This window comes from Athalia rosae, chromosome 2 (assembly GCF_917208135.1).
Source record: "Athalia rosae chromosome 2, iyAthRosa1.1, whole genome shotgun sequence".
Classification (NCBI taxonomy): domain Eukaryota; kingdom Metazoa; phylum Arthropoda; class Insecta; order Hymenoptera; family Athaliidae; genus Athalia; species Athalia rosae.
This window is the reverse complement of record NC_064027.1, coordinates 15714752-15742581: the sequence shown is the minus strand read 5'-3', so window position 1 is coordinate 15742581 and position 27830 is coordinate 15714752. Positions and strand designations below refer to the sequence as shown.

The 27830-nt window shown below is 40.8% G+C and overlaps 3 protein-coding genes and 1 long non-coding RNA gene across 17 annotated transcripts; all 4 read right to left on the bottom strand.

The window, feature by feature from the left end:
• Positions 1 to 262: 262 nt before the first annotated feature.
• On the bottom strand, positions 263 to 4005 carry LOC105692006 (facilitated trehalose transporter Tret1-like). Its single transcript, XM_012410869.3, has 2 exons — positions 3048 to 4005; positions 263 to 1707 (listed from the first exon to the last, which is right to left on the bottom strand). Exons 1-2 carry the CDS (start codon positions 3118 to 3120, stop codon positions 353 to 355), a joined length of 1428 nt encoding a protein of 475 aa, XP_012266292.2. The 5' UTR covers positions 3121 to 4005; the 3' UTR covers positions 263 to 352.
• A 1373-nt stretch (positions 4006 to 5378) lies between these two features.
• LOC105692088 (facilitated trehalose transporter Tret1-like) lies at positions 5379 to 18991 on the bottom strand. Of its 10 annotated transcripts, none has more exons than XM_012411067.3 (3): positions 18782 to 18990; positions 7891 to 7967; positions 5379 to 7771 (listed from the first exon to the last, which is right to left on the bottom strand). In XM_012411067.3, exons 2-3 carry the CDS (start codon positions 7949 to 7951, stop codon positions 6486 to 6488), a joined length of 1347 nt encoding a protein of 448 aa, XP_012266490.2. In that variant the 5' UTR covers positions 7952 to 7967; positions 18782 to 18990; the 3' UTR covers positions 5379 to 6485. The 10 variants fall into 10 exon arrangements, with proteins under 10 accessions (XP_012266490.2, XP_048506398.1, XP_012266491.2 ...); XM_048650441.1 differs by lacking the exon at positions 18782 to 18990 and adding an exon at positions 17973 to 18754; XM_012411068.3 differs by lacking the exon at positions 18782 to 18990 and adding an exon at positions 17609 to 17960.
• On the bottom strand, positions 10715 to 12912 carry LOC110117363. Its single transcript, XR_007277053.1, has 2 exons — positions 12063 to 12912; positions 10715 to 11972 (listed from the first exon to the last, which is right to left on the bottom strand). It is a non-coding gene; the product is annotated as an uncharacterized LOC110117363 (long non-coding RNA).
• LOC105692002 (facilitated trehalose transporter Tret1-like) lies at positions 18782 to 26809 on the bottom strand. Of its 5 annotated transcripts, none has more exons than XM_012410864.3 (3): positions 26519 to 26809; positions 21637 to 21730; positions 18782 to 21230 (listed from the first exon to the last, which is right to left on the bottom strand). In XM_012410864.3, the coding sequence occupies exons 2-3, from the start codon at positions 21728 to 21730 to the stop codon at positions 19873 to 19875; spliced, it is 1452 nt and encodes a 483-aa protein (XP_012266287.1). In that variant the 5' UTR covers positions 26519 to 26809; the 3' UTR covers positions 18782 to 19872. The 5 variants fall into 5 exon arrangements, with proteins under 5 accessions (XP_012266287.1, XP_012266285.1, XP_012266288.1 ...); XM_012410862.3 differs by lacking the exon at positions 26519 to 26809 and adding an exon at positions 25805 to 26246; XM_012410865.3 differs by lacking the exon at positions 26519 to 26809 and adding an exon at positions 22914 to 23606.
• Between the last annotated feature and the right edge of the window lie 1021 nt (positions 26810 to 27830).

Sequence of the window (27830 nt, the reverse complement as noted above, 5' to 3'; positions counted from 1 at the left end):
AGCGGCGCATGTGGCGGGTGATGCTTTGTTTTTTTTAACTTTTGATCAGTACTGGTTTAGTACAGAAAATCACCCGACCGTCACTTACCAACCGAATGACCGGATTTGAGGGGATACTTTCTCATTCGATGAGGTCGAGAATTAGGCCGATAATGTTACCACTTACCGAAGAAACATTACGTACAATTTTCAGAAATGTACGACTCTTTGGTGGTAGAGGAAATGCAATAGTGTAAGAAAAAAAGTATAGTATTTTCGTTTCACTTTACTGCAATACGTTCGGATTTATTGCAATGTTATTTTGACGTTTTCATTTGTTATAATTACTACACAATACAAAAAACCAGTTTCGTTATTTTCTCTCCTTTTTTCTAAAACACTGCAGTCTGCTGTCTGCCAATTCTTCTTGTATTTGGTTGAAATCTTTGTTCATGGTTTCCGGAACGAATAGTATTACGAAAATAAGCGCCAGGAAACAAGAACCGGAAAATATATAATACGTGACGTATTCGCCTAGAGCCTCTCCGATGACCGTATAGAGCTTTGAAATTATCAGGCCTAGTATACCGTCTGAAATGGTCGCCGACGCACTGCCGATACTCATTACATCGGCTGGAAATAATTCGCCGATCAAAGCGTCGGGAAGTGCGCCAATCCCGAGCTGATAAGTCACTTGAAAGACGACGAGCAAAAACACGGGTAACCAATTCACGGCTTCCAAATCGATACCGTTCGCATTCGCGACCAAATAGGTCGCCAGTAGTCCTAGGACTACAAACGAACTGGACGTGGAAGTGATCAGCAACATTCTTCGGCCGATTCTTTCTATCGTAACGGTTGCGAGCGCGGCTGCCATTAATCCAACGATTAAAACGATCACGGTGGCTAAATTAGTGTCTATCCCGATGTCGGCCGTCTGGAACAAAACTTCAAGATACGCCATCGTCGTGTAGTTTCCGCTCATCGACTGAGTTATTATCAGAACCAAGAGTATTCCGAGCGCCTTGCGATTGTTCGGTAGCAACATCTTTCGCAATTTCTTAGGCCAGTTTTCGGTGTTCGCATTTTTCTCAAGATTCAAGATCACTTTGTTCAGTTCCTCTTCCGCTTCTTCACGGGTTTTCATACCCTTATAAAAAAGCAGCGACCTAACGGCCTTTTCATTGTGCCCCTTCCAAGCCAGGTATCCCGGAGTTTCGGGAAACCAGATGAACAGAATAACGAAGAGGACGGGAACGGCTAGCAAGATAATTGAAAGCGTTCTCACAGCGATGAAGGGTCCGATGATACAGGTGGACAGCGACCCGATGAAGACGTTCACCGCCGTAAGAGTGCCAAGGGCACCTCGAATGTTGACGTCGGCTATACCGGATATGTACATGGGATTCGTCGTGTAGGATATACCGATTCCTATGCCGAGTATGACACGAGCTACGTAGAGCTCCGCGACTTTTGTCGCGAATATGTCGATCAGCCACCCGGTTGAGAAGAACAGACTGGTCAGCAACAAGGTATTTCTAGGACCGACCTTGTCGGCCGCTGCCGCTCCTAGGAAGGGTCCGATCATACTCCCGATCCCCGTCAGCGAGACTATCCAGGAGGTCTGGTCCGTCGTCATAACGATATGGGAATCGCTGGACGTCAATCTCGAGAGATTCGTGGTCGCCCATCCGTACACCGTGCCGATGGATACCATAGTCAAGGTTGCTGTTGCAGAAAATTAAACAGCCCACGTTACGTCATTGGGAAAATGCTCGTTTCTCGGATTACGTTGCGCGACGAGATTTTACCGCCTTGTCAAGGAAATAAGATGATAAAAAGTAGGGAAATAGAAAAAACACGGGACATGACTCAAAAATTGTTTACTATACCAACGGCCGCCGATAACGTACCATTGAATTATACCGCGTAGCCGAGTATCGATTCGGTGAAAGATAAAATTGTACATTGGTAATTATAGATATAGATTGTAGGCTAGAGATCCAAATGACATCAAAGTTGCCGATGTCACTGGGAGTAATTACCCATGAACAATAAGTGTCGAAAAGTAATGAGTAAAGTTGCAGGTTCGATTCAACTGATCCTTGTTGATTCTGGCTCAAGTTATGCCGACTCCATGACAGAGTAGTGAACGTAAATAATGAAATGATAGAAAAATAGTTCAAGTTGAGTTCATTTCAGATACATAATATTGAAGAAAGCATCAATAAGACCATCGAAATCTAATATATCCAATGTAGTGATATCGTCGATCCTATCCCGTAACCTGGAATATTCGCTCTGGTATCCCGCCACGCGCGCCAGGCCACCTATTTTGACCTTGGTCGCCTTCTGGTTAGGTCAACATCGTATCGAAACGTTGAAATAGCGGACATACACATCGGACATGTGCAACGCATAGTTTGAGGTCGCTCGCTATTTGAGCACCTAGATACAATCCCGACTCAACCAGGGGGTAACCAAAAACAAAATAGGTGGCTTATTGTTGTACGCAATGGTCTTTGCTACTCGTCACCACCTACTTGTAAGTGTAAAAAACATTTTACCCCGGGGCCCACGATCGTTTCAAGGGCTGACGGTTTTCTAACTGTTTACAAAGGATTTGATCCATTTTACTCATTATTTACTTTTTCATTATCACTTTGCGACACTTAATTCCCATAGTTAAGTACTCCAATTGGTTTTTTTTAAGTGATGTCACCAAGTCGGACGTCATTTGGAGAGCTAGCCCGTAATCTGTGTAATTACCCAAATGACTGATGGTATATCTCAAGAGGATCAATAGCTACGATCAGATCTATTGATCTATAAATTCTGATCTATTCGTCGTAATGAGGTGATGTGATTTCATAATTGGTATACGATATGCAGCCGACAGGAAGCGTTGTTGGCACGAACAGCGGCTGTTATCATTGTCGAAAGTGTTATGACCCTGATAGAGGTTGGCATCCAATGAATTAATTGTTATGCATATCAACGTCGGCGGGAGCGAGGAAACTGTTGATCGTCGGATAGCTTAGTGTTAGGATACAATTAAAAAAACTGACCTGTTATCCCTCCCAACCATTGCTTCCACTGCGTCCTTCCGCCGTTTTTCATTTCCTTATTTGTTGTTGTCATAGTTTTTGATCAATCATGGCACCGACTAGCGTGACATACCGGCGAATCGGCGAGCAGACAGTAAACCGATGTGTCTGGACAATCCAGGCTTTATAGTTTACACTGGGATTTCTCGAATCAAGTTTTGACAAATTACGTACACGTGGCACATCCACCAGCACAGTCGCAGAGACAGCTCAACTTGATCTATGAACCGTTAATGCTTTTTTGTTATTGCGAACAAATTACAGCAATAAAATGAATAATACGAGTAGTTTATCCGGTTCGATACGATTCCGAGTAGAAATTCACTGAACCATCCCAATCGTCTGATTTGCTATCAGTCGTCTGCGAGAGTATGAGTTAGATCGGAATATTTACTACTGGAGTGAAAATTACTGTTGACGAATAATAAACAAATGAGCAAGTCCGACTGTTGACACATCAATGCAAGTATTCTTAAATATATCGAAGTAGCAGGCTGTTCATAGAGATGGTGGGAGACGTGGAATATCTATTCAGATAATCCGACCCGACGTCGTTACGACTGTGTGAGAAATCATGTGGAAATTTTATCATCGAAGAGAGATTGCAGAAATTACAAAAATTACTTGTTAGACTTGGCATTGACGCGTCTATTCGACAGCGTTTACGGGAAGCAACCCCGTACCCTTAGACGCTCGAGAATGAATCATTTTTTGTGAATTTTTTCAAAACTGATAAAACATTCGCGTCATTTCAAAATTTTTCACATCGTTTCATTACACTTTTAAAGTGTTGGTGTTTTAACACGTTTTTCGTATGTCATCGAAAAGTGTTGCAGTTGTCACACTTCTTCCATTTATTGATTTCAATGAAAATGAACATTTTTTTCTCGTTCACTGCCATGCCCAGGGAAGGGATAAGCGTATGAAATTATGAAAAAGTATAACATCAAAAAATGCGTAGGATTTCGGATCAAATTAGCGAATTTTCGACTATTTTTTCGACATTTTTTACCCCAAAAACATACTTTACTTACGCGGTATCCCTGAAACTGTAGGTACATCCTTTCGATAATGTTATAGACAGAAGTCTCCCTGAATTTCAGCCAAATCAGTCGATAACTCTTTGAGCTATGGCACGCGCAATTTCAAAAATGTAGTTTCGACATAATCGCTTTTGAAGTTTCAATATTGTAAGACTATTAATTCAACTTTTAAAAGACGCCATTTCAATTCCTGTCGTGTGGCCTTCCTGCCCCAGCCGTAGCTTTTGTGGGCATTTGAACTCAGCCCTGCAGATATTTACTTTTTTGCCTGTATTTATTTCTTGAGTTATTCATGTAAAGTAAAAACATTTGTACAGAAAACGTTTTGTTTGTAACCAAAGCGTGATCTACTCCTTGCTGGGAACTGAAGTTTTCTTTCGTGCGTTAAAGGTCTTACCGATCAATCAGCGATTCTAGGCGCATATAATAAACCTCCAGCTTCCTCGAAAAATTGGACATTTTCCACCTGCTGCTGTTGTCCCAAAAAGACTCATCCGGTTTCGTCTTGCACTCTCGTCTCATCATTGTTTTCGATGAAAACTTACCATTAATTTGAGAAACTCGACCGCGCACGACAAACTTTCAAGCTGAACTGACTTTATTGCTCGGGCAACGTTCGTTCAGCATGCCTACAATGTATCCAACGGTCTACCAAACTACAAATACTTGAGTCGCTGTATGCCGGCCCGGAGCTCTATACTTTAACTCTGAAAATATTCAATATTTGGATTTTTTCTGTTTCCGGTATACTCTCAAATTATTAAACTTTCGAAATAGGCATGTGAAAGGAATCGATTTTTTCAAAATTGTAAAGGGGGTCTCAGTATTCGGAATCATACGGATTATGAAATAAATCTCACGTTCAGATATCATCGAGCAAAGTGTTACTACGTTCTACGCTATGATTCTGATCATCGTGTCCACGGCTGTTGCATCAAAGTTTGATCATCAGAATCAATTGAGATAAACTCCTAGCCGACGGGTACATCCAGACTTTTATGACGTGTAACTGATTTTATGAGGCATGACTACCACGCTTTAGCATTCTCATTTTTTGAGCTATGAATAAAAACACACGCATAATAAAATACATGCAAATCTATAGCATAGTTACAAAATTTGCTCACGATCTCGACTGCAGGTTCTCCACTGGAATCGTGATGATGCTAAACAATCGAACAACAATCCATTGAAAAAACTAGAGGCAGGTAGCATAGACGTTTCTTTCAGCGACGGTTTCATTCAATTGTTTGCATATTCATCAGTTTTATTTGAAAATTAACAAAATTTGATCACAGTTACTCAAGAAATGGTTTTGTGACCGCTAATTTTTTTTTTTTGATTTCCTGAGAAAACAAAATCGATTAGTATTGTCATTACGTTGTTATCGTTGTGCACTCAAAAAAAGCATTGTAAGATAACCACACGTCACACTTTCATCGTTTCTCGTACAGACACGAATGTGCAGTAGATGGTTCCACGGCTGATGACTGTAGTAATTGAGAAACCATTCTGGGATACCTGATAATACTCGCCCGGTACATGGTTATGAATATCATATTGTTCTCGTACAACTACTATTTCAAGCGGCGTGTAACGAACACTAAAAATGTAGTTGAGAGCGTGTAAGTACCATGGTTTGAAATCGTCGAAAAGTTTGAACAGCATAAATCATATACGAACAATTTTTCGAGATTAACTTAACAATTTCTAACATAGTTATGCAATATAAAATATAGTCGAAAGTAAAGAGAGAAGTAAATCGAGGCTGAAAACAATCTTCATTGGTATCAAAATGTTTCAATAAATACATTGTAAGCGTAATTATTATTTCGATTGACGCACTGTTTGAGAACACATAAGAAATCTGGCACACTTAATCTCTAAGAGTTACTAACATATTTATCATCGATATTAATATTTTATGTATCAGTATTCGAGGCAATTGTTTTTTTATCCAATTAATCCTCCGTGAGTTGCATTTTCATCACTGATTCATTCACGTGTCAACAAAAATATAAATGCACATAAATATTTATATTATATAAAAAATATAGTGTTCTAAATATAACATGTTCCAAGCATAGTTACAAAATTATTATCTCAGTGGTTGGTCGGAAAAACTATGAATTCGATTATTTCCAACTAATTGTAAGGTGCGAATGAGGTAGTTTATTTCACATGTCGGTTCAGAAATGCGTGACTGGATAATTTTTACGATGAAAATCGTACGATCTTCTCTTATGCATAGCAGCTTCTTATTTAACATTTCACGGCTTGAGAATCTAATTTCCATAAACAACGAAACATAAAAAATCACGCGGTAACCGCGATAAAGTTGTACGAGTATCGATTTTCACGAGAGGCATAGAACTTCTCCGGAAGTATCTATGTCCATTTCAAAATTTGGCAGTTTGTTCACTTTCGGAAATACAACGAGCATCATGAAGAATCCCACGAACAAAGCGCCTGCATTTACGTATAAGCTCAGTGTAGGTAGAACGAGTGTTTGTGACACGATGGACAAATTTCGTATAAATATTTCGAAGCTCAGCACAATCGCGATGGCAAGGGCTCTGACAGACGTTGGAAAGAACAGTCCCGTGTAAGCGAGTGTAACACCGATAAGAATCAGATGGACGAAATGTTGTAACGAGAAAACTGAAACAACTAACCAGGTGTTTCCGTCGAAAGGTATCATACCGGCAATACCTACGACGAAACTGGCAATAACGATCAGAAGCACGGATATTTTTCGCGTGAAAATACGAATGGTTGCCACTATGAACGAAATGAGAACGACTCTTATGCCGTAGGCTATAAGAAGGGAACCCGTAATATTCATAAGATTGTTACGAGTGCAATAGTACCATAAAACGGCGTCATTTCTCTGCTGCCCACTTGACCATCTCAACATAATTATTGTGAAGATAATCGCGAGACTCTTGCGATTAGGAAATTTCATCACCTCCTGTATTTTACCGAAACAGCCGATGTTCAAGTCCGACGGCGTATTTGCACGGATGAGCTGGACGGTCGTCGCGTTATCTTCTCGGATTTTAACGTGTCTGATCCCGGTGAGAAAAGCGACAGATCTAGCTGCTTCTTGATAGCGTTGTTTTGCGTTCAAGTAATAGGGTGTTTCCGGGTAGAAGGACAATGTGACGACGAAAAATACCACCGAAACAGCCAGCACTGCACCGTCAAAGATATCCCCGACCGTCGGAGACTCGCTGGCTAACAAAGCTGCGAATCCCAGCATAGCGGTGAACATTCCCAAGCCGAAGGCGAGCAATTGAAGCACCAACAGGTGAGGACGGTTTTTGGTGCCAGCGATTTCAGATATGTAAATAGGTACGACGGTACACGTCAATCCCGAACCAATCTGGACGAAGAGGTCCACTATCCACACCCATGAGTCTTCTTGAAATATGAAACTGAGCATTCGTAGAACTACGAAGATCGATGACGATAGCAGGACCTTTTTGCGGCCAAAAGTATCGGCCAATACCGCTCCAACGACAGCTCCAAATATGAAAAGGGAACCGTCTCTGATTCGAGGAACAGCACCGATACTATCGGAGGTGTCAGATTGGGATACCCAAGGGATTTCAAGGCTCTGGTGGAGCAGTATGCTGGAAGCTGTATGGAAACAAAAAGATATACATCAGTCCGACTGCTTGGAATCGAAGACTGTTATAAATTGATCGGCATGTATTTGAAAATTCATTTTCAGACTTTCAAATCAACAAAAAACTCACCTGCAGCCGCTCCCACCCATTGCCTCCAGGATGACTGCACCTCGCCGCTTTGGAAATTCATCTTTACCGGATACTATCTGTGAAAAGTTTACAGGTTTAAATCTGCTTTGGATTATTGTTATTCATCTAAGAAGCGAGTGGGATGTTGCATGTGCTTGACAATATCTAATAATCTAGCATACAGAGAGCTCATAGCGATGTTTGCATGCTTGAAATGATAGCTCGATCAGAGAACATTGCATGCACGAATTACATGTAATTGCAGATAATTGTTATCTACCATTCTCGGGAGAAAAACCTCATTCATCAGATCCATTTTTTTTTTACTGCCGTATCCTTCTGAATTGAATCTCTGCAGAAGTTGTCTGAATTATTGCTAAGGATATTCGGGTAAAGGAGAGTTAGTGTCCGGCGAATGAAAATACGGTCGATCGATTTGATAATCGTTTTTTATTCATAGAGCAATAAATAAGTTATACATAAATACAGTTACAATATTGAACAACGACAATGTAAAGGGAAAGTGTGGCAACAGCGAATCTGGAGTACAAAGTAAGTCAACTGAGCATGTGATGTATACACGGCAGTCACGATGCGATGTCACTGCACTGCATTGGCTATGACTGGTTGTGCATGGACAGAATTGTTTTCTATTCGTATAAAAAAAAGTCTCCAATAAGTCTTGGGATATGAAAGCAAAGGTCTACAAATATTGTAATACCCAGTTTTCAATGATGTGCGCTTTAATTGGCTCTTTGAAATCATTGGTTTCTGTCAATGCCGATGGATGTTATCGGATCGTTTCTGGAGTATATTCGAAAAAAGTGTGATTCACTGTATTCACGGTTCCCCGAGACTACTTTTATTCTATCATAGAGACAGCTGCGTTGCAATAATACTACCAGTATGTAATTAGCGTTAGGTTCAGCATCGCAATTATAGATTCAACCCAACAATGATTAAAAGCACAGTCTTGAAGTTGCAGTGGATACTTTGTCAGATCGTTAAAAGAGCTAAGTAATGACATCAATTGACATTGAAACGTATGAAGCTTTTTCCTTCGAGAAGCCAAAAATGACGGACATTCCGAAAGCTATTCTCGATTCTCGAGAATTTGATCTCCGATTTCGGCATACGAGTCCCTCTTGGCTTTCGGGAAAAACATTATCACTACAAAGAGGCCAAGAAAGAGAACCAATGCAAAAATGTAATTGGATATTTGCGTCAAGGGGTGTCCAATAGTCATCGCTAACGACATATGATCATCCATTTTGGAAGTAACATTTCTTATCAGCACTTCGAAAGAAATCGCAATCACACTTGCCAAGGATCTGATGCTGGTTGGGAAAAAAGTACCTATGTAAGAAAGTGTGACGGCCAAAAGTACGATATGTCCAAGTGTCTGTACAAAAATACTCCCTACCATTAGCCAGTAAATTTTCCCTATGGGAGTCAAACCGATCAGTACAGCGACGAAATTCATGAAAATCACGAAACACAGACACATCTTACGCTGGAAGAAATTGATCGTCAACATTAGGCAGGCACTGAAAATTATTTCCAGTGCAATGACGCAAGTGATCGTGTACTGGTGATTCGCCGACATGACCGCCGCAATCATCAAATTTCTACGGAATCCGCTGGCCCATTTGAACAGTATCAGAATAAATATCATCGTCATACTCCTCCGATTTTCAAATTTCATTATTTCACTAACCCTCGCGAACCTCTCTTGCCCCGGTGCGTTGTTCACTTGTGTCGTTACACGAGGATCCATGGATGGTGATTCTACTGTATTTTTTATCGTTTCTCCGTGGTGGATCCCCCTGAAAAAATCTTGCGATCTGAACGCCTCCTCGTGTCTTCCTGACCAGTACAAATATTGCGGGGTCTCTGGGAATACCGCGAGTACGATCCCCGAAAAAAATAGCGAACCGATGAGAACTACACTTTTGGCGTATGAGAGCCAAGTGAAAAAGTTGAATACCCTAATCGAGATATGCAGAGCGAAAATCTCTAGGAAATAAAATGGCAACGGAAGAACCATTAGAATAGCGCGATTGGAGGGCCCGGCTATTTCGCTGATGTAAAGAGGAACTACCGTGCAACCCACACCTGATCCAAAGAACAGCAGACACGTTGTTACGAAACGCGGATACATAAACCAGCTGAGAAGACGAGGTATAACAAAAAGCAACGTAACGAGTAGGGTTATCTTGCGACCGAAAGTGTCAGCAGAAACTGCCCCGACAATCGCTCCGACTATGATGAGAACCGTATTGGCTATCGCATCCGATGTTTCCTGGATACTCCAGTCGATCCAGATAATGTCAGCGCTGGTAAGGAGCAGCGTAACGGAAGCTGCAAACAATCGAAGGTTTCACGATTATTCGAACGGTATTTCTTTACCGTCAGTTCGCGGACTAGCTACTACAGTTAAATTTAACTACGGAACGGAGAGGAAAGAAAAAAAGTTCATCAATCATTCTTCACGTTCTACTTATTTGCGTGGACTTTGTCCAAAACTCACCTGCCGATGCAGCCAGCCATTCCTTCCAAGGTGTTCCATACGTACCATGTGCGGAATTCATAACTTCAGATTTTCTCTGCATATTAAATGCAATTGCGAATTAGTGTCTCGTGCAAATGTTTTCACGTCAAGTTTTTTAGGTGCCAAACAAGGGATGAGTTTTTTTTTTTTTTTCGAGTATACCATTGAATCTTCGCGTATCTGACGATAAAAAATGACGATTGGGTCGAATCTCATTTCTCATCTGGTGAAGAGGTGAACGTGTGGTGGTTTATTTACATCAAGGTAGGTACGTACATTGATAACATTTTTCATATTTATTAGGTAGGAATAATTAAATAAGTAGTACAAGATTATTTATTAAGTACGCATTTATGACATGGACTAAAGGTGAATAAATTTCAATCATACGAACTCATAGCTTCGGCTGAACAATTGGAATCCGTCGAATATACCGAATATTGGCTATCTGTTTGCATCAGTGCGGATTTGTCCGATTCGCGTTGGACACTTGAAAAAGACTTTCGTTTGGTTTCGGGAGCGAAGGTAAGAGTTACAGGAAAAGAAATAAAGGTCATTATAGCGAGAACGATGAAATTGATATCCTCACCGGTAAACTCAACTACTAGAATGACCACAAAACTGATCAACAGGTTGAACGTCGTGACCGTCGAAATCGCGAAAGCCTCAACATTCGTCGAAAACAATTCCCCGACGTAAGCCAACGGAATGGCGGAAATAATAAGCTGATAAAATTGCAAGGTAATAACGATCGCGTAACACACCGGCCGGTGGGACTCTTTACCTCCTAAGAACAGGTCGATTATTACCAGCTTAAAACCCACGAAGGTTGAGCACAACAAGAACGATCTGCGCCCAATTATATCAACTGTAAAAACAATTAGAATACCGCAAACGAAGCTTATCGCGTAAATGGTTATTTGAACGTGGATTCAATTCGCACAATTCGCGAGTCTTACCGCAACATCCTCGGCCACTGATATCAACCAAACTGCCAAAGTGTTTATCAACGAGTCCACCTCGGCGTCCGCCTCGCCGGTTTTTACACCGCGGTAAAATATCAACGACTCGGTCGCCTTTGGATATTTTTTCCTCGATACCAAATAGTGAGGAGTTTCGGGGAGCCGGATAAAACCGGCGAGAAATATACACGTGATGATAAACAGAATGTAACACACGTTCTCGACCGGCAGTATCGGACGGATTCCAACGGCAATCAATTTCCCACCGTAGAAGAACGGGAGTTGAAGCATCAACAAAGCACCGCGAACTTGGCGTCCGTAGAACAACTACCCATCATTTGACCGATCGCTAATACACTCGTCGATAACAAGGCTGATCTCCTGCCGAATCGGTCGGCTAAAACTGCCCCGAGAATCGCTCCGATCACGCCGCTCATCGATAAAATGGAAAAATCCAACCAAGGTGTAATATTTGTATTCTTCCGGTAGGACATTCGAGTTCGCAACATTTTTTCGTGTTCGGGAAAGCCAGTATCTTTCGTTGCCCACATTTATCATCGCTGATGTTACTGTGGATCACAGAGATACAGAAATTTGTGGAAGGTTGATAATAATGGGTGTTCCGGTAAACTGGATAACGACGAATCATTGAAACTCACCAACCAACGCCGCAAGTCATTGCTTCCATCGTAAACTAGATCCTTCTTCTATTGGAGTCATTATCCCAAAATGATGAGTAAGCGTTGATTATACGATACGTTATTATTCGTCAGCTCCTCATCTGTAACACGAGTGTCTTTGAAAACGTACGCTTAAAAATACATGATCATGATTCTCGTTACAGATGACGTCTTCTTTTGGGACAATGGATCCAATGTGGGATATATAATGTGATAATGTGAAATATACTTACCTCGAAAGCCACATCGAGAAATAGTTTTTTCTCGAGTAAAACTCAGCGCTTAATGCACTCGTTCCGATATTGGCTCCGTAGAAACCCGAGTGGAGATCGAAAAAAAAGTTGTGAATCACGAACGATCTCTTTCGCAAGAAGGCCCAAGCCTTCGCGGAGAATTTGCAGAGATCATCTCCGTCTTAACGCACGTACATTTTTGTCGATTGTCAAGTTGAGAAATTTCATGATTTTCCTTTTTCAACATCCGGTGACTCCGTTTATAGCGCAGACGTAAAATGAGAGCGTTATTACTTTCGTGTGCGAAGCTCGGTGGGAAGACCGACTGTCGCCAATAGCTCGTACGAACCACCCAAACTCGGGTCAATGAAATTTGAAGCAAGCCTCAAAATAATTAATTGATTCGTAGCTAGAAGTACCGTCGCTCATTATTGTCACACAATCACGCACAAAGGATGAGCGGTAAATCAATGTCGCTGAAGCAGCCTTATTGTTGGTCTTAAAGTCGTAACTACAGTAAATGAAATTTGATACGTCATCAGAGTAAAACTCCTTCGACTGAATTATTGTACAAAGATTCTTGATCTTATTTTATTTACTCACCTTCAATGAAATTGGCCGGTGAGATTAATCGCCGGATACTTTAGAAATTGAAGACTCTTTTTTAAATAATTGAAATTTTTAGGCGATTGAAAGTTGATGATTATGATTTGAGAATTAAATATCGAAAGTCCAGAATTAACCATCAACGGTCACGTGGGTTATACTTGTGCCTAACAAAATTTTAGGCTCATTTGTTTTTGCGAATCCGTTCCATCAAATTCGCACACTGTACATCACCCGCCGATGTGGTTCACTATCTGCTTGCCCAAACGTGCTGATTAGCGCGTTATTATATCATCTTCTCTCTCGAAGTCTCATATCTGTCAAATATATCCTAACACTTTTTCGAACAAAATATTTCAAAATGGAGAAGTTATGAATTTTCGAACGAGAAAATTATTTCCCATAGTTCTTTTTGTTACTTTGTTTTTGTTAAAAAGAGATAAGATAAAGCACAAACACAGTCTTACTCAAATTCCACAATGCTTAATGATTTTTCTATACCGAAAACAATGAAGTGTTCGAATGCGGCAACTACTCAAAACTGTTGAAGTAATTTTGGCACTAGTGTAACCATTGCAAAACTTTATTAAAGTGGCAGTCGGAAATAATCGCGCATCCTTATAAACCCTCGATAAGCGAGATAGCGGTAGAAGGGGTTTTTGATATTGCTATTCAGTTGCCATAGTTATGTAAAACAGGCTCCATAATTCTAACAAAGGTTGATATACGGATAAAAAACCAAAAAAAAAAAAAACAAAGAAAAACGATTCCATGCTTGCGAACTTATCGAAAAAGTATGTGCAAAAGATTATATTCGGATTATACTAACTTCCGCCGGTATAGGGAAAATAAGATTTCTTCCTCTATACTCTCAATTAGGCGTTACGCCGAACGTTCGAAGTGTCAATCAATGCTCATGATACATGAGACTTATCCTTGCACACTTTGCATAATTGTAGAATTAAAATTTGCTCAAGATGGGCTACAGAATGTCTTGTTATTATTTGATCGGATGTCGATTAGTTTTGAATCGTCATTTCTCGGAGCTTTTCCACTAATCATGTCAAGTGATTAACAAGATTTGTCCACATCGATGTTGACAAGGATTGCATATTGTTCGCTTGAAAAAACATAAAACTAATAACAAGCAATGATTCAATATTTTTTTATAAATTTATTTTCGTATAACAACCATCATATGTCATTCACACGTATGAGTCCTGAACCTGATTATACATGGTAGCAGTATATATGTATAGGTACTAGATAACATTCCTCACTGTATTTCATTCCCGCAAATTTTCCCGCTATAGTTAATTTTAGAAATTACAATGTCATCGAGGTGCTGAATCAACTGAAGTCAAATATTCTTCATTCACATATTCGTTGATCCTCAATAAATTGACAGTCGATATGACAATCGGCAGTTATTATGAACGTAATTTTGTCTAGTGACCGCAAAAATCAATGTAAATTTGTAAAAACACCTATCATGGAAAAAAAAATTTCTTTCGCGGAAGTACACGGTATCAACGTTCAAAATCACCAATAATAATCGTTCCCACTTGTTATTGAACATAGCTTAATCGTTTGGATAAAAAATCCTATTATATCTAATAGTTTTTGCGTACTATGGCTTTGTAAAAAAATAAATTCACCGCCGCCGCAATTTCCCTGCATGATTAAATATTCCTAGGTATATCCCGGCCCTTGCCCGCCATTTGGGCCTGAATTTCGAGAAGCGATTTTCTCTTAGTATTCGGAACAAACAACACCGTTATCAGAAAGGCTAGTGCATTAACGATGATCGAAACTACATTTATAGTGGATAATATCGGAACGTTTAATTTGAACAACTGGAATGTCAGTATTGGCAAAATGGATTTGAATATTACGAGTAAAATAATAGCTCCACTTTTAACATTCATCGAAAATAATGCTCCGACTAAGCCGACCGTAATACCGACAACTATAACTTGGCATATGTTGGTGAAAAACATTCCGGCAGCGGTTACATAGAGGTTCGACACTTCCAGCAATAACCAGGATATTACCACCATAGTCAATGTTCCAACGGTAGCGACTACCAAACAGAGCTTTGCCCCGAACGCGTTGATCGACACACATAGAATACCGTAAAAAATCACTTGCAGCGTACAGCTAATTATATTGGACAGATGACGCGTGGGCAGCTCAAATAGAGATTGGATCAGATAACTGTTGTTCTCGTGGAATTGGAAATACCAGTGTGTCTGCCATTGCGTTAAAATCAACGTACCGACGATGAGGAGACCTTTGACACTTCTCCATTGGAACAATTGCGGGATCTTACCAGATGTTCCTCGTTGGTTACCACCCTCTTGGATGGTAACGACAACCTCTTCGAGCTGCTCCATCGCTCGCGTTTCGTCGATTCCTCTGAAGAAGGCGAGTGACTTGGCCGCATCTTCGTACTTCTTCTTGGAAACCAAGTAATAAGGAGTCTCCGGGAACCATATAAAGGCGAGCAAGAAAAACAAAGGAATTGCCGTGATAGCCTGAGTCACCATTTTATAGTTAATCGCATGACCGATGGCGAACAATAGAAGCTGCCAAACTTGAATTCCAACCACCTGAAGCACCAGAAGGTTGCCACGAATTTCATCGTCGGCTATTTCGGAAATGTAAAGAGGCACCGCGACGACGGTGATCCCTACACTGATCCCAAGAATCACCAGGAAAACGTAGTTAAACCCTATACTCGTCGAAAAGTATTCGATTATTCCGCTTACAACGGATATCGGTGTCAGAAGGAGCGCAAATTTTCGTCCCAAGTTGTCCGCTATTATTGCTCCGATAACTACTCCAATTACAACGCCGGCGTGTACAGCAAGCTCGTTCCAATAAAATTCCGTAAGATCAACGGATACGTGTATCCTGAACTTCATTTGATTGAGTTGCACTATGGGACCCACCGTACTGATGATGACCATCACCAGCGTGGCTGTTGACAGATAAATATTTACCATGAAATTTTGAGGTGTCGTTGCGGTAGAGAGGAAAAAAACAAATGTCATATTATGTCGGTGAAATTACTACCGACCGCAGATGTACGTGTTAATATAGATGGATAATATTCATAGCTAAATTCGAAGGGAAAAAAAACTTACTTGATAGCGCCGCCAACCACTGCCGCAATCGCGATTGACTTTTTCCGTTGTAAATGCCCATCGTTTTATTGTTGCTCAGATATCAATGAAGTGGACGGCGATATTGAACCTGGAAATTAATCGCTTTCAGCATCACTGCAGCCGATTGATCTTTGATGAGCTTGATTTGAAAAAAAAAATGAAATTCCATTTTGATGCATAAATATGATCGTGTGTCCGCACCTACCTATAAATCCACCTTCCTCAGATCATAAGGAAACCCCAGGTTTTCTCAGGCACCCATGTAATGAAATGATTCCGATGGTTGAGCACTTCCGTGATGCGAATTGGTCGAAAATGAAAAATGAGACGAGTTTTTTTTTGGGTTTAAAATCATTGTGGCCGGATTTCATGTCTGCGAGTTCATGTTGACCCGGTTGGTTTTTATCCATAACGGGTGAATCGCTCGAATCGCGTCATCATTTGACATTTAATTTGATCAAACATTGTGCTTGGATTTGCGGCAACACGGTCGGAGATCCGCCGACTGTATCATGTGGAGTATGAATTGCATGTGACAATGTTTGTCGAATCTTTATCAGTATGGAGATTACGTGGATTTTATGATCCCCAGAATGAAGTCTCTTAAAGATTCTTCGTATTCTTACGTCAGCATAAAACGATCAGTCATGCGCAAGTATCTTGACGTCGAAGACCAGTGCTGCTGCTACTTTGAGAATCACTGCGGAAACGCATGCATCATCCGTGCCACAAAATTTCGTGAAACTATTAAAGAGATATCAATTTTTCGGATGACATTAATCACCAGCCAAACCGTTAACATCGATGATTCGCAGGTAAACTCGGCTAAGAACATTAAAATCTCATTCAAATCGTACACTTGAAGATTGGCGCCTCGAAGCAAATTGATCAAAGTATCACACGAGGAAATATATTGCGATCAATAAATTTTGTTTGCCGATAGAATTGAGGCACGACCAAATGCGGATGCGAAGTTTATTCTTGGCGTCGCACTGAATTCGAATTGCATCATCGACGTCTACGTCTGCGCCAGTTCGACTCATCAAGGCCGACGCACACCGAACAGAGGCGAACCGCCGCGTACCAATGCGAAATGTTCAGTTCACGAGCCTCCGCTTCCCTGTCTTTTTGTTTCAGGAAGAGCCGAGGCTGGTTCAGAATTCAAGCAGAGAAGCGGAGCGCGGTAGAACGCCGACCAATCCGAGCGCTTCAAAATAATTCGGCTGCTCTCGATTGGTCGGGTCTCGACGGCGGTCCGCGTTACCGCGTACATCTGACGCGGATGACCTGAATCCAGCCTTAACTGTAAACTATGTATACTCATACACCATCGATGTCAGGTGGGTGCTTTTTTTCATCCATCTCATTTGAATCTAATAAACAAGATCGGATCGCTATGAACCAGGATGCACGTGCGTATTAGTTAGTGATCGGTATGCGTTAGTGTCGAGAATAAACATGCAACCAACGTGAAGGTCAAATCTTCCTACTGTGCATTCAATAAAATGGCGCTTACCGATCGTTCTCGATTGGTTGAAAATGTGTGTCCAATATGATAAAGATGCTGTTAGTGAACTTGAATATTTAAGTTCGTCACGTTTTTATGTTTACATTAGCTGCACCGATTGTGCAATGCCGACGCACTCGATGAAACGGAATTTATTCGACGCCGCCAAACTTCGGGCGCGGTCCACTGGGGCCTATTGCGCGTCGTGGCACGTGGCATTATACGGATGTACCATCGTTTTTTAGATCTTTGACCGAAACCGGCACTTGGAGGGGGAATCGATTCTTGTAAGAGAGATAGACGAGGTTGGCGCGACAGCCCGCGAGGCGAACGCTAGCCTCGAACACGCGTGTAATGCACACATTTTACATACCTAGGGACCTCGCGTTGGTAGACCGATTGCGAAGGCCTGGGGATCCGATCTCAAATTTCAGCAGCATAAACCGCCATCTCTTTTTACGCGGCTAACATCGTTATCGACGGAGCACTGTAGAGGCGGGATCAAATCGAGAGATAATATCGGCAAGATCGTCTCCGCGGTAACCGAAGACTTTTCTCATTGTCAGTTCGAATGTTAGCATGGTTCAGGATCGAAATCCAAAATTTCGCAGATCTGCAATCTGATCAGAAGCCAAATGTTTTATGGAAAACTCCGCGCAGGTGGGGATCTTGTTCTTGGGCGACGAGCTTGTTCTTTTTTTTCAAAGATTTGCCCGTGTTCTATTATTACTGGCGCTTACACGACGAGATGATATGGCTTGTGGAGGTCAGAAGTTTCTTCGGATTGATGTAGAAATTTGTTGTTTGCTTCGAAAAATGTTCACCCAAAGTTAGACAGTCGGAATAAAAGAAGAGCATTGTATTTAGAAATGATAATGAAAAGCCATATGCATGAATCGATCATCGATCAAAGCATTATTTCCAACTTGGAGCCTTCCAAATGATCGCTGCACAGCACGCCCTATGACCAATGGTAAAACTACTTCGTTAGTCTCACCCCGCTATAGTTAGAATTTCATCCCTTATTTGACACCGAAGACAAGTGAATAGCAGTTTATCGTTTAACGAACATCATTCGTGTTAAATTCGTACTGCTTTCTTTTCCAGATGTTATCTATTCCGTACAAACTGCGCATCTTCCACAGAAAATATAGCAAATAGTATAGATATATCGTGACTTACGTGTTTCCGCGCTTGCGCTGAGCTTGCTTTCACTTCAGTAACAGGTGCACCTTAATTGCCCCGTACCTTGTCGATGCACCGAGTACAGAATTTACGAATAAACCTGCTCACGAGAGTAAATATTTAGAATAAATTCAAATGCCAGGTCAGTAATGTCGGACATTGAGGATGAAAATATTCGATCAATCTTCGCAATACAACGCAACTCCCCCAACCTGACCTACTCTAGCCTTGATGAGTGTTACATATGCGCAGGCGTATATCTTGGGGGTATAGTCATGCGTTTGAAGCGAATTCAAAGATCGGGAAACAAGTAATCATTGTGGAATAATTATCATTCTCTGACCCTAACTCCTGGGCCATCGAATCTTTGACAAAAAATTCGGAGCCATCGTCGGACGTACTTTCTTGAAGATCAGAATGTTCCGCTTGGGCTGAAGTTGAAAATGAACTGAAAATTAAGAACGAATTTCATACAGAGAATATATAATTAGAGTGTGGGGGTTGAAAGTCATCGGTTTGACATACACGTACAGGTTGTCTATGTGAGCTGATTTTATTTCACTTCAGAAGGCACACCGAAAATTGTTTCGCCCTAGTTTAGTCTTGCCTGTGTACATTATAGTAGTTTGTCATTTATTCGTTGGTTTTTATTTTCTCCCCCCGCCCAAAAACAAAAAACAATATCGAGGAGATCAATCACATTGGTTCATTGCGTGATCTAACTTAGTTTTTGTTCTACTTTTTTTTTGTATGAAATTTGTCTTTTATCAAAACACATTAATAGGGATACACTTATTTCATTTTCTTTAGATAACATGTGAGACCAACGTATCCACAAGTCCTAAATTTTTTTTTTACTTCGATAACAAACATTAAGTTTTCACATACACGTATAACAATCGCGATTATTATTCCCGCGTCACATAGACGCACATGGTACGATTTTTAATTAGTATTCCTAGATCCTAGATAACGGTTATACAGACATATACACGGTGAGCAAAGTTCAGTAGGATTTTAGGTACGTATTTAGATGACTGATGATAAAAAACGATTTTAACGAAATAAAAAGGAAGAAACTTAGAAAATCAGATCTTATTCCTTCGTCTCGCACACTTGAAACTACTCTCGGTCAAATCGGTCTGGATCTCGGCGAATGTCTTGTTCTTAGTTTCCGGTACAAAAGCAAATACGAAGAAAAATGCGAGAAAACAAGATCCAGCGAAGAAATAATAGACCACGTACACCCCAAGAAGTTCCCCCATAACTTGATAAAGTTTTGAAATAGCGAAGCCGAGAATACCATCGGTGACTGTGATAGTCGCGCCTGCTATGGCCTTAACGTTCGTTGGGAAAAGTTCGCCTATCAAAGCGTTAGTCAAAGTCCCCAAGCCTACTTGGTACACAATTTGAAACACGATAACGTCGAGTATGGGAATCCAGTTCACGCTCGACAGATCCACGGCGGTTTTTTTCTCCAATAAAATATAAGTGGCGAGAATAGCGAGGGTCGCTGTGGTGCCCAACGTTGAGGCGAATAGCAGAGGCCTTCTGCCGGCCTTCTCCACCGTCGAAGTGGAAAGTCCGCTGGAAACAAGACTGACCGCCAGAACAATACTGGTCGCTACGTGGGGTTCGAGGGCGATCTGTGCATCGGTGAACAGCGTTTCCAGGTAGGAAATCGTGATGAAAGATCCACTCAACTGTTGAGCGGCTATAAGTCCGGTGATTATCATGAGGGCCCGTAGGTTATTCGGGAGTCGAAGTTCGGACAGTTTGTCTTTGAAATTTTGCGTGTCTATATTGTCGTTGATATTCTTCAGAATTATATCCAGTTCCTCCTTGGCTTCCGCCCTATCGTCGATGCCCTTTAAAAATGAAATTGCCTTGATTGCCTCTTCGCTTCTACCTTTAGCTGCGAGGTAGTAAGGACTCTCCGGGAACCAGATGAACGTCACTATGAATAGAAGAGGTATGAAAAGGAGAATTATCGTTAGGACTTTTGTCGACACCCAGGGACCGACCAGACAGGCGAAAAGTGAACCCGTGAACACGTTCGTAGCTATCAGTGTACCGAGAGCACCGCGAATGTTCACGTCCGCTACTTCGGAGACGTACATGGGATTCGTTGTGTACGAAACACCGACACCGACGCCAAGTATCAATCTGGATATGTAGTAAGACGGCACGTTTTCACCGAAGATTATCATCAGCCAACCGATTATGAAGTAGAGGGTAGAAATGAGGAGGGTCTTTTTGCGACCGATGTTGTCCGCCATCGCGGCTCCGATAAACGGACCGATCATCGACCCTAACACCGTTAGAGACAACAGCCAGCCTCCCTCGTCGACCGTAAAAGGCACCGGGGAACCCTCGGACTGAAGACGCCCTATCGATGTCGTGTACCATCCGTAAACAGTGCCGACGGACGTCATTGACAATGTCGCTGTAAAAGTCATGAAAAATAGATCCTCGATACGACGTGACGGAGTCACACCAATCCAACATATACACTTGTATCTAGAATGCGTCGTCGCTGGGGGTTACTTGAAAAATTAGTATCAAAAAATGGTCAAAAGTTGCGTCCTGGCATTTCCAATAAAATGTTCCCCAAATAAGCTCGTCGTCAGTCGTTTTTTCTTTCAATTTTCAAAGATCGACTTGAATCACAAAAAAGCTCCAATCGACCGATTGGCGCTAAAACATGGGTAAAATTCAAACGAGTCGATGGGATTGATTCCATTTTTTTTTTTTTCTATTGGAAGCTGGAAGAGCGCAGTTCTTCAGGTGTTGAAGATTTGAAAATTATCACTCATCGCTACACATAGACACCGTAGTAATTGAAAGCTCACCGGTGATGCTCGCCATCCATTGCTTCCACTGCGTCCGATTGGAGTGTTGGTCCATTTTGAGTCGACAGATATCAGTTAGTTCCGGGTGTTTCATCTTGAAAAAGAAAAAAAAAACCAACGAAGAGCAGATAAGTATCAACGAAAGAATATCTCCGACACGCTAACATCTCGTGATGTAACGTTTGTGTAAATCGAATCAACGTCATTCGGATCGTAGAAAAGTCTGCAACAACGTCAGATTTTTCTGCCGCTACAATCTTCGCAATTTACGGAGGGTACGACCGTATCAAGAGTTGATACGGAAACCACGACTACATGAATGCGAACTGTTTCACGCGTTGTTCTTTCATCGCGATGGAGAAATAGAATTTCTCACGCTGTAACGTAGTGGTCATGAACTCGCGACTATTGGCGGGAAAGAAATTCACGTCCATCACGGAAAACTATCTCTGACGTGTTACGTACGATCCTCGAATTAACGTTACACGCGAAATAAGTTACCATTTTTAGGTGACAGGGTTTGTGATAAATTCTACTTTTGCTACGTTGAATTGTAATTGGCGAATGACGTGAGAAAATCTTATCGTTGAGGAGCGACAGGTACCTCGAGACTTCACCGATTGACCAGCGACCGGTCAACTGTTGAGGCTTGTTTACTCGCTGTTTAGAAATGTAACTCTTTGTAAGTTTCATTAACCACTTCGAACTGCGGCTCAATTGACCTTAATCTTATTATTGATAATTACGATGTCCGTAGCACGTGCGACAAGTAATCATACAAACTTCGATGTAATCAATAGAACTGCGAGAAATTGCGGTTGTGTATCGGCGTAGGCGAGTAACTTTACACCTTGTCGCGCCCACGTGCACTGTTTCTTTTTTTTCTTTCTTTTTCAAAGGCTGCATTTAATCAGTTAGATGCATTATCTAATCAATGCATTCTGCCGCTATACCGGAAATTATAAAATTGGTTCCGGACTCGGGCAAATCGGTTTCACTGTCAGTCCGCAGTAGTTTAAATCGATATTTTATTCGAATCGTAGAACTCGAGTTAGGTGCACCGGGCGTACATATTTATATTGTTCACTGTCGGATCCAAAATAAAATAGGTCGGTTACGCTGCATCGAATTTTGAGCGAAAGATTTATTCACAAAATTGAAATGATCATCAAATGTCATCGATTCTATCAATTTCATTTTATTAAGCATGCTAGTATACATACACGGAAGTAATTGAGCAAATAAATTACGATATTTGTCTAATTTTTGGCATATACCTGATTGTGCACATCGTCTACTGACGACGATGGTATACATCAAGCACAGATGGGTTGTTTCATCGAGCGGCTGTACAAGCGTAGTAAATTTCCACGCGAAATATTACAAACATACCAAAGACAGAGGCTTTCAGATTTTCGGAGGTTCTTAAAGTTTGCACTATAAACTATAATAGATGCCGGTCTACTAGCATACCCTTGTACGAATGGGTATACGTATGTATGTATAATCACGAAGCACAATTATGTGAGCCACAAGCTCAAGAGTTCCGAAACACCCGCGACGACAAGCGCTATTGAAAACATTTACATTCGTACCAGAGATTCTGATAACTCAAAATATCCCAAACTCCGTGTAAAAAACATCAAAGGGGAGTTTGTATCAGGTTATCGAAGTTCAATAAACATTGATATAAAATAGGGTGGTGGATGATATGAATTTTAATTTGCAACGATCGAAGACGTTCTTCGAGAGGAGAAAAAAAAAAAAATTAAAAATAAAACAACTACCGCTGATTAATCGTAACGAGATTTATTTACTGCGGTGTGAAAGATTCGAGGAAAAATTTCTGGGGAGAGTAGTCGATGAAAGTACAATGAAAATAGCGCGGTGTATTGTGTCGTTATAAGCTGGTAACTGGGATTGGCTTCTGGGACTCAAAACGTCGCATCCCGAACGTGTGCGGCTGCTATAACCGCTCTTTTGTTTCTCTCTTTTTCTCCTTTCGTTTTCTTCTTTTCTCCGGCGGATTTACCTCCGCAGGGCTACTCGCGAGTTGTTTGACGGTGTGGGAGGTTGACCAAAAATAATCTATGCCTCCTCGAGCGCATGCTTCTCAGGGAAAATATATTTATATAATCTACCGAAAGCATACACAGGAGCCTACGTATAGAAAGGATGTGGTCAATTTCATCAGATTCTTTTCATCTTTGTTATTATTTTATTATTTTTTCACATAACATCGTAACTCTTTTTTGATAGATTTGATTTTGATAAACTGATCGGTACATAAAATATATCACATCACATCACACACGAGCTGGGTGCGGCAATGCGATAAAATGATTAAAAATTTTTGGCAATATTTTCTTCACTTTTTCTCTCTCTTTCCGTCTTTCTTAATGAGCGATACTGTATATTCAAATATTCTAACGTTGCTCCAAAAATAATTGAAAGTAAGTTCGTGTACCATATTACAGACGAATATAATATGTGATTTATATTCTGCACGAACTGATGTGAAAATCGGAAGAGAAAGAAGGAAACACGATGTGTAGTTGATATCCTCGCTGTAGTTAGTTGGTAACAATTATAGAACAAAATATCATCTATAGGTTTACCCATGGGTGCGAGGATAATTGTGTCGCATGTGCAAATACGTAACGTGTATTAAGTTCGAAACTATATAAACGTTCGTACGTATTATACTATTAACTAATGCCATATAATAAGCACAGCATTATTATACTCATGCGCAAATACACATCAACTGAATATCAAACTTGATTCCTCAAATATCCAACTCATATCCGACCACCCCACAATTCCGTTTATGATTAGTTACTCTGGTTGAATACCTATTCATATACGTCTACACGTACACGCTATCGTTTCCAGGTTCCATGAAACTTCGGCATCATGAGAACGATCGTTTATATGTACCAATGTTTAATTGGTACGTACGCGTTTAACCATCTGTATTTATATCAAAGTCGTATTTCAAACGGGTGCGAGAGTGCCCTCAGCGTTCCTCCACGCACAACCGTACGTGTAATCGCATGAATTCTGTTTCGCTCTCTCTCTCTCTCTATCTCTGATTCGTCAATATTGTCGCGTGTGTTTGGAATAAAAATAATTGAATAGTTAAAAAAAAAATGAAACGAGTTGAAAAGTATTTGAGGAAGAGAACAAGGCGTGCCTAAAAGTATAATTGAGCAAAATTTTCGGAGCTCATAGACAATAGATGAATCATAAGCTCTGACAAGACTGTTTCGCCTCATTAATTCATTGTAGCGTTCAATTGATGGCGATTCGGATAACTCCATGAGTAAACTGTTGAGCATAATTTTGCTAGTAGAAATACAAAGCGGTATTGTTTTAGATTTCAACGCATATGCATGCAACGTGCGTTGTTCGTATTATGGCCGCGCTACCTGCTTCGTAATCACGAAAGCGTGTTTTGGCGGACCGCCAAATAATTCGAGACAAAGGCGAAGAGAGTGGCTTACGAGAATTAATTAATTATTTTCAATTGAAGCTGGATAATGGCCCGAAAATTAACGACGATGCTTCGATTAGAACGCTGCAGCGTTCGCGTAGAAACTATCGATTCAAAAGTCCCGGATCTTGCCTACGACGCCATTCGAGTATGATCCATGGATTCTTGGCGCGAACGCAGTGATCGTGAAAGTTTTCGCGGGTGATCGAGTTGCTAGGCATCCGCCAATCCTGATTCGTTTTCTATAGCGCGGTGTCGAGTCATTGGCTCATTTTAGTTTAGATTTGTTCAACGCGCTGCCGCGGTGGGTCGTCGAATTGTTGGCAATCAGAGCTTGGAAACTCAGTGTTTAGAATTTGTAGATCCTAGGTTTCGCTAGCTTCTCGATTTTCAAATCAGCTTCAGCGGTTCATCGATCTCTAATGAAACTGGTGTGTGATCAAGCGAGATCTCGAAATTGTGGAATATCAAATTTCAGAATACTCATGTGATCCCATATGTATTATGAAATCGGCGTGATAACTTATCACTTATGAAATGAGAATTCTTAACAGACATGCTTATCTGATCCACGTGTGGCTGCTAACATAACCTCATACTACGTCCTCATATAAATAGCATGAAATTGAAGAATATACTCGGTAACATTAGATATGCTTTGAGAATTCTCACCAAGGTGTCCGCAGCGTTCACTTTATCCATTTCTGAATGTTTTATTTTTCACTAATTGTTGTCGAACAACCGCAACAGCGAAACACTTATTATTAATGTATCTTCTCTAGATGCAAAACTTGCAAATGGCAATTCATTTATACGATCATTGGATAAATATCGGAAATAGAACGTGCGGTTAAATAACAGATTTTAAATCCAATATATACACGTGTATTATAACATTACTCGTTGAACTCATTATTCAACATTCATTATTACACCGTGTTTCTTCTCTCACAATATTAATTAATTAATGAAGTAAATTTTAGCGGTACGGTGTTAAATTACTTTGCAGAATTCCTTTGTATTAAGTAATTTCTGTTATAATAAAAATCGAGATGCTGGCGCAGCTGATGATAGACTCGTTGGATGATGGATATTCAACGATAGTACATGACGTTGTGATAAGGACTTTAACTTTAATGCTTTCGTTTTCCACGATTAGATAAAAGGCTACCTAGAAAAAAGTCCACATTGCCGCATATATAGCTTTCGCATGAGGGCATTTCTTTCATTCATACTCTTTTTTTCTAGTATCAATATTTCAACGAACTTCGAACCATTAGACCGTAACAGTTTGTTCACTATATCGCAATGAATATAACAGACTGAAAAAGGGTTGAAAACAAACTCGGAATTTGAGTAGACCCTTTTTAAAAATAAGGTACTTACGAAGAGAAGATGGTTCAGCTTAACATCGGCAATTTCTTACCATCCCTCATTGAAATTGATACCGATCAAATTTCCGATATGCTAAACACACTGGATGCTAAACAAGGTGTTAGGTGTCGACAGAATATTCAATTATCTTTGCTTGGCAAGAAATGAGAGATGATAATGTAACATCAGATGTGACATTGGCGACTTTTCTGAATCGCGAATAGAACAATGATATTATTTCGTTACAGACTGATTTGACGAACGACTGATTTCGAACGAATATTAATAGACTTCACATCGATAACCCCGCGATAATTCTTCTATGAAATGTTACGCAATTTTTTTCCGTACCCGACTTTAGATCGTCGGAAGTGGATAAGATAAAAATGGAAAAAGAAAAATCGAATTGCTCACAAAACTCGGCATTATAGGTATCTGGTATGTACACATGCGCTGCATGTATATGTAGCCTTGGTTATTGTCTCGCGCTGTTGTGAGAGCACAGTGCCGCGATGTGTATTTCGTTCCCAATTTTGTTGACGGGAATTAGTTTTTTAATTAACTCTTCGCCGAGTATTGGAATTCGGAATTTCTGTAAATGCGTTAGCCGATTGCCAATTCAGTTCGGCCATACGATACGAGGATATATCCGACCCGACATTGTTTGATACAGCTCGGCTATACGATCCTCGTGGTTTTCGAACTTCGAGCACCGCATCGTATAGCGTGTTTAATTCTTGTTAAAAAGTAATTTCATTAACGCGACTGCTGCAGCATTGCTTTGATGTAATTAGCGGCCATCATATTTGAACTGAAAATAAAATAGATACCATCGATCAACAACGGGCGTTGTTTCATTAATTCGGTCCCAATTCCAGAGTTTGGTCGCAAATTTTGCCAGCCGGTACGTAACGGTCACCGAAATTCCGCTGCGGTATTCAAAGTGGAAAAAATCGCGTCCAATGTATCCAGTTTCAGAAAGAATACGATTCTTCTATGATTGCTTCACGCGCATTCGGTACATCTGGATTGGGAGTAAAACGAATGTTCAAATACAGCGGAACACGTTTTATCGCATATTATTGTCAGTAATTGACCCGTGAACTATCTCGCCGAACCAAGTCTAATCGGCTTGTTAAACACGAGATTGTTATAGCCCGTTTTCGTCCGTGACAACCGGAATAGAAAAAATGTGTGTATCGCCGCTATCTACCACACGCACCGCTCGAATTGTAAAATTCAACGGGCTATCAAAATTCTACGTACCATCCATTAATTGCACGATATAGTACGTGAATAAATGAAAACATTCTCACGATAATTC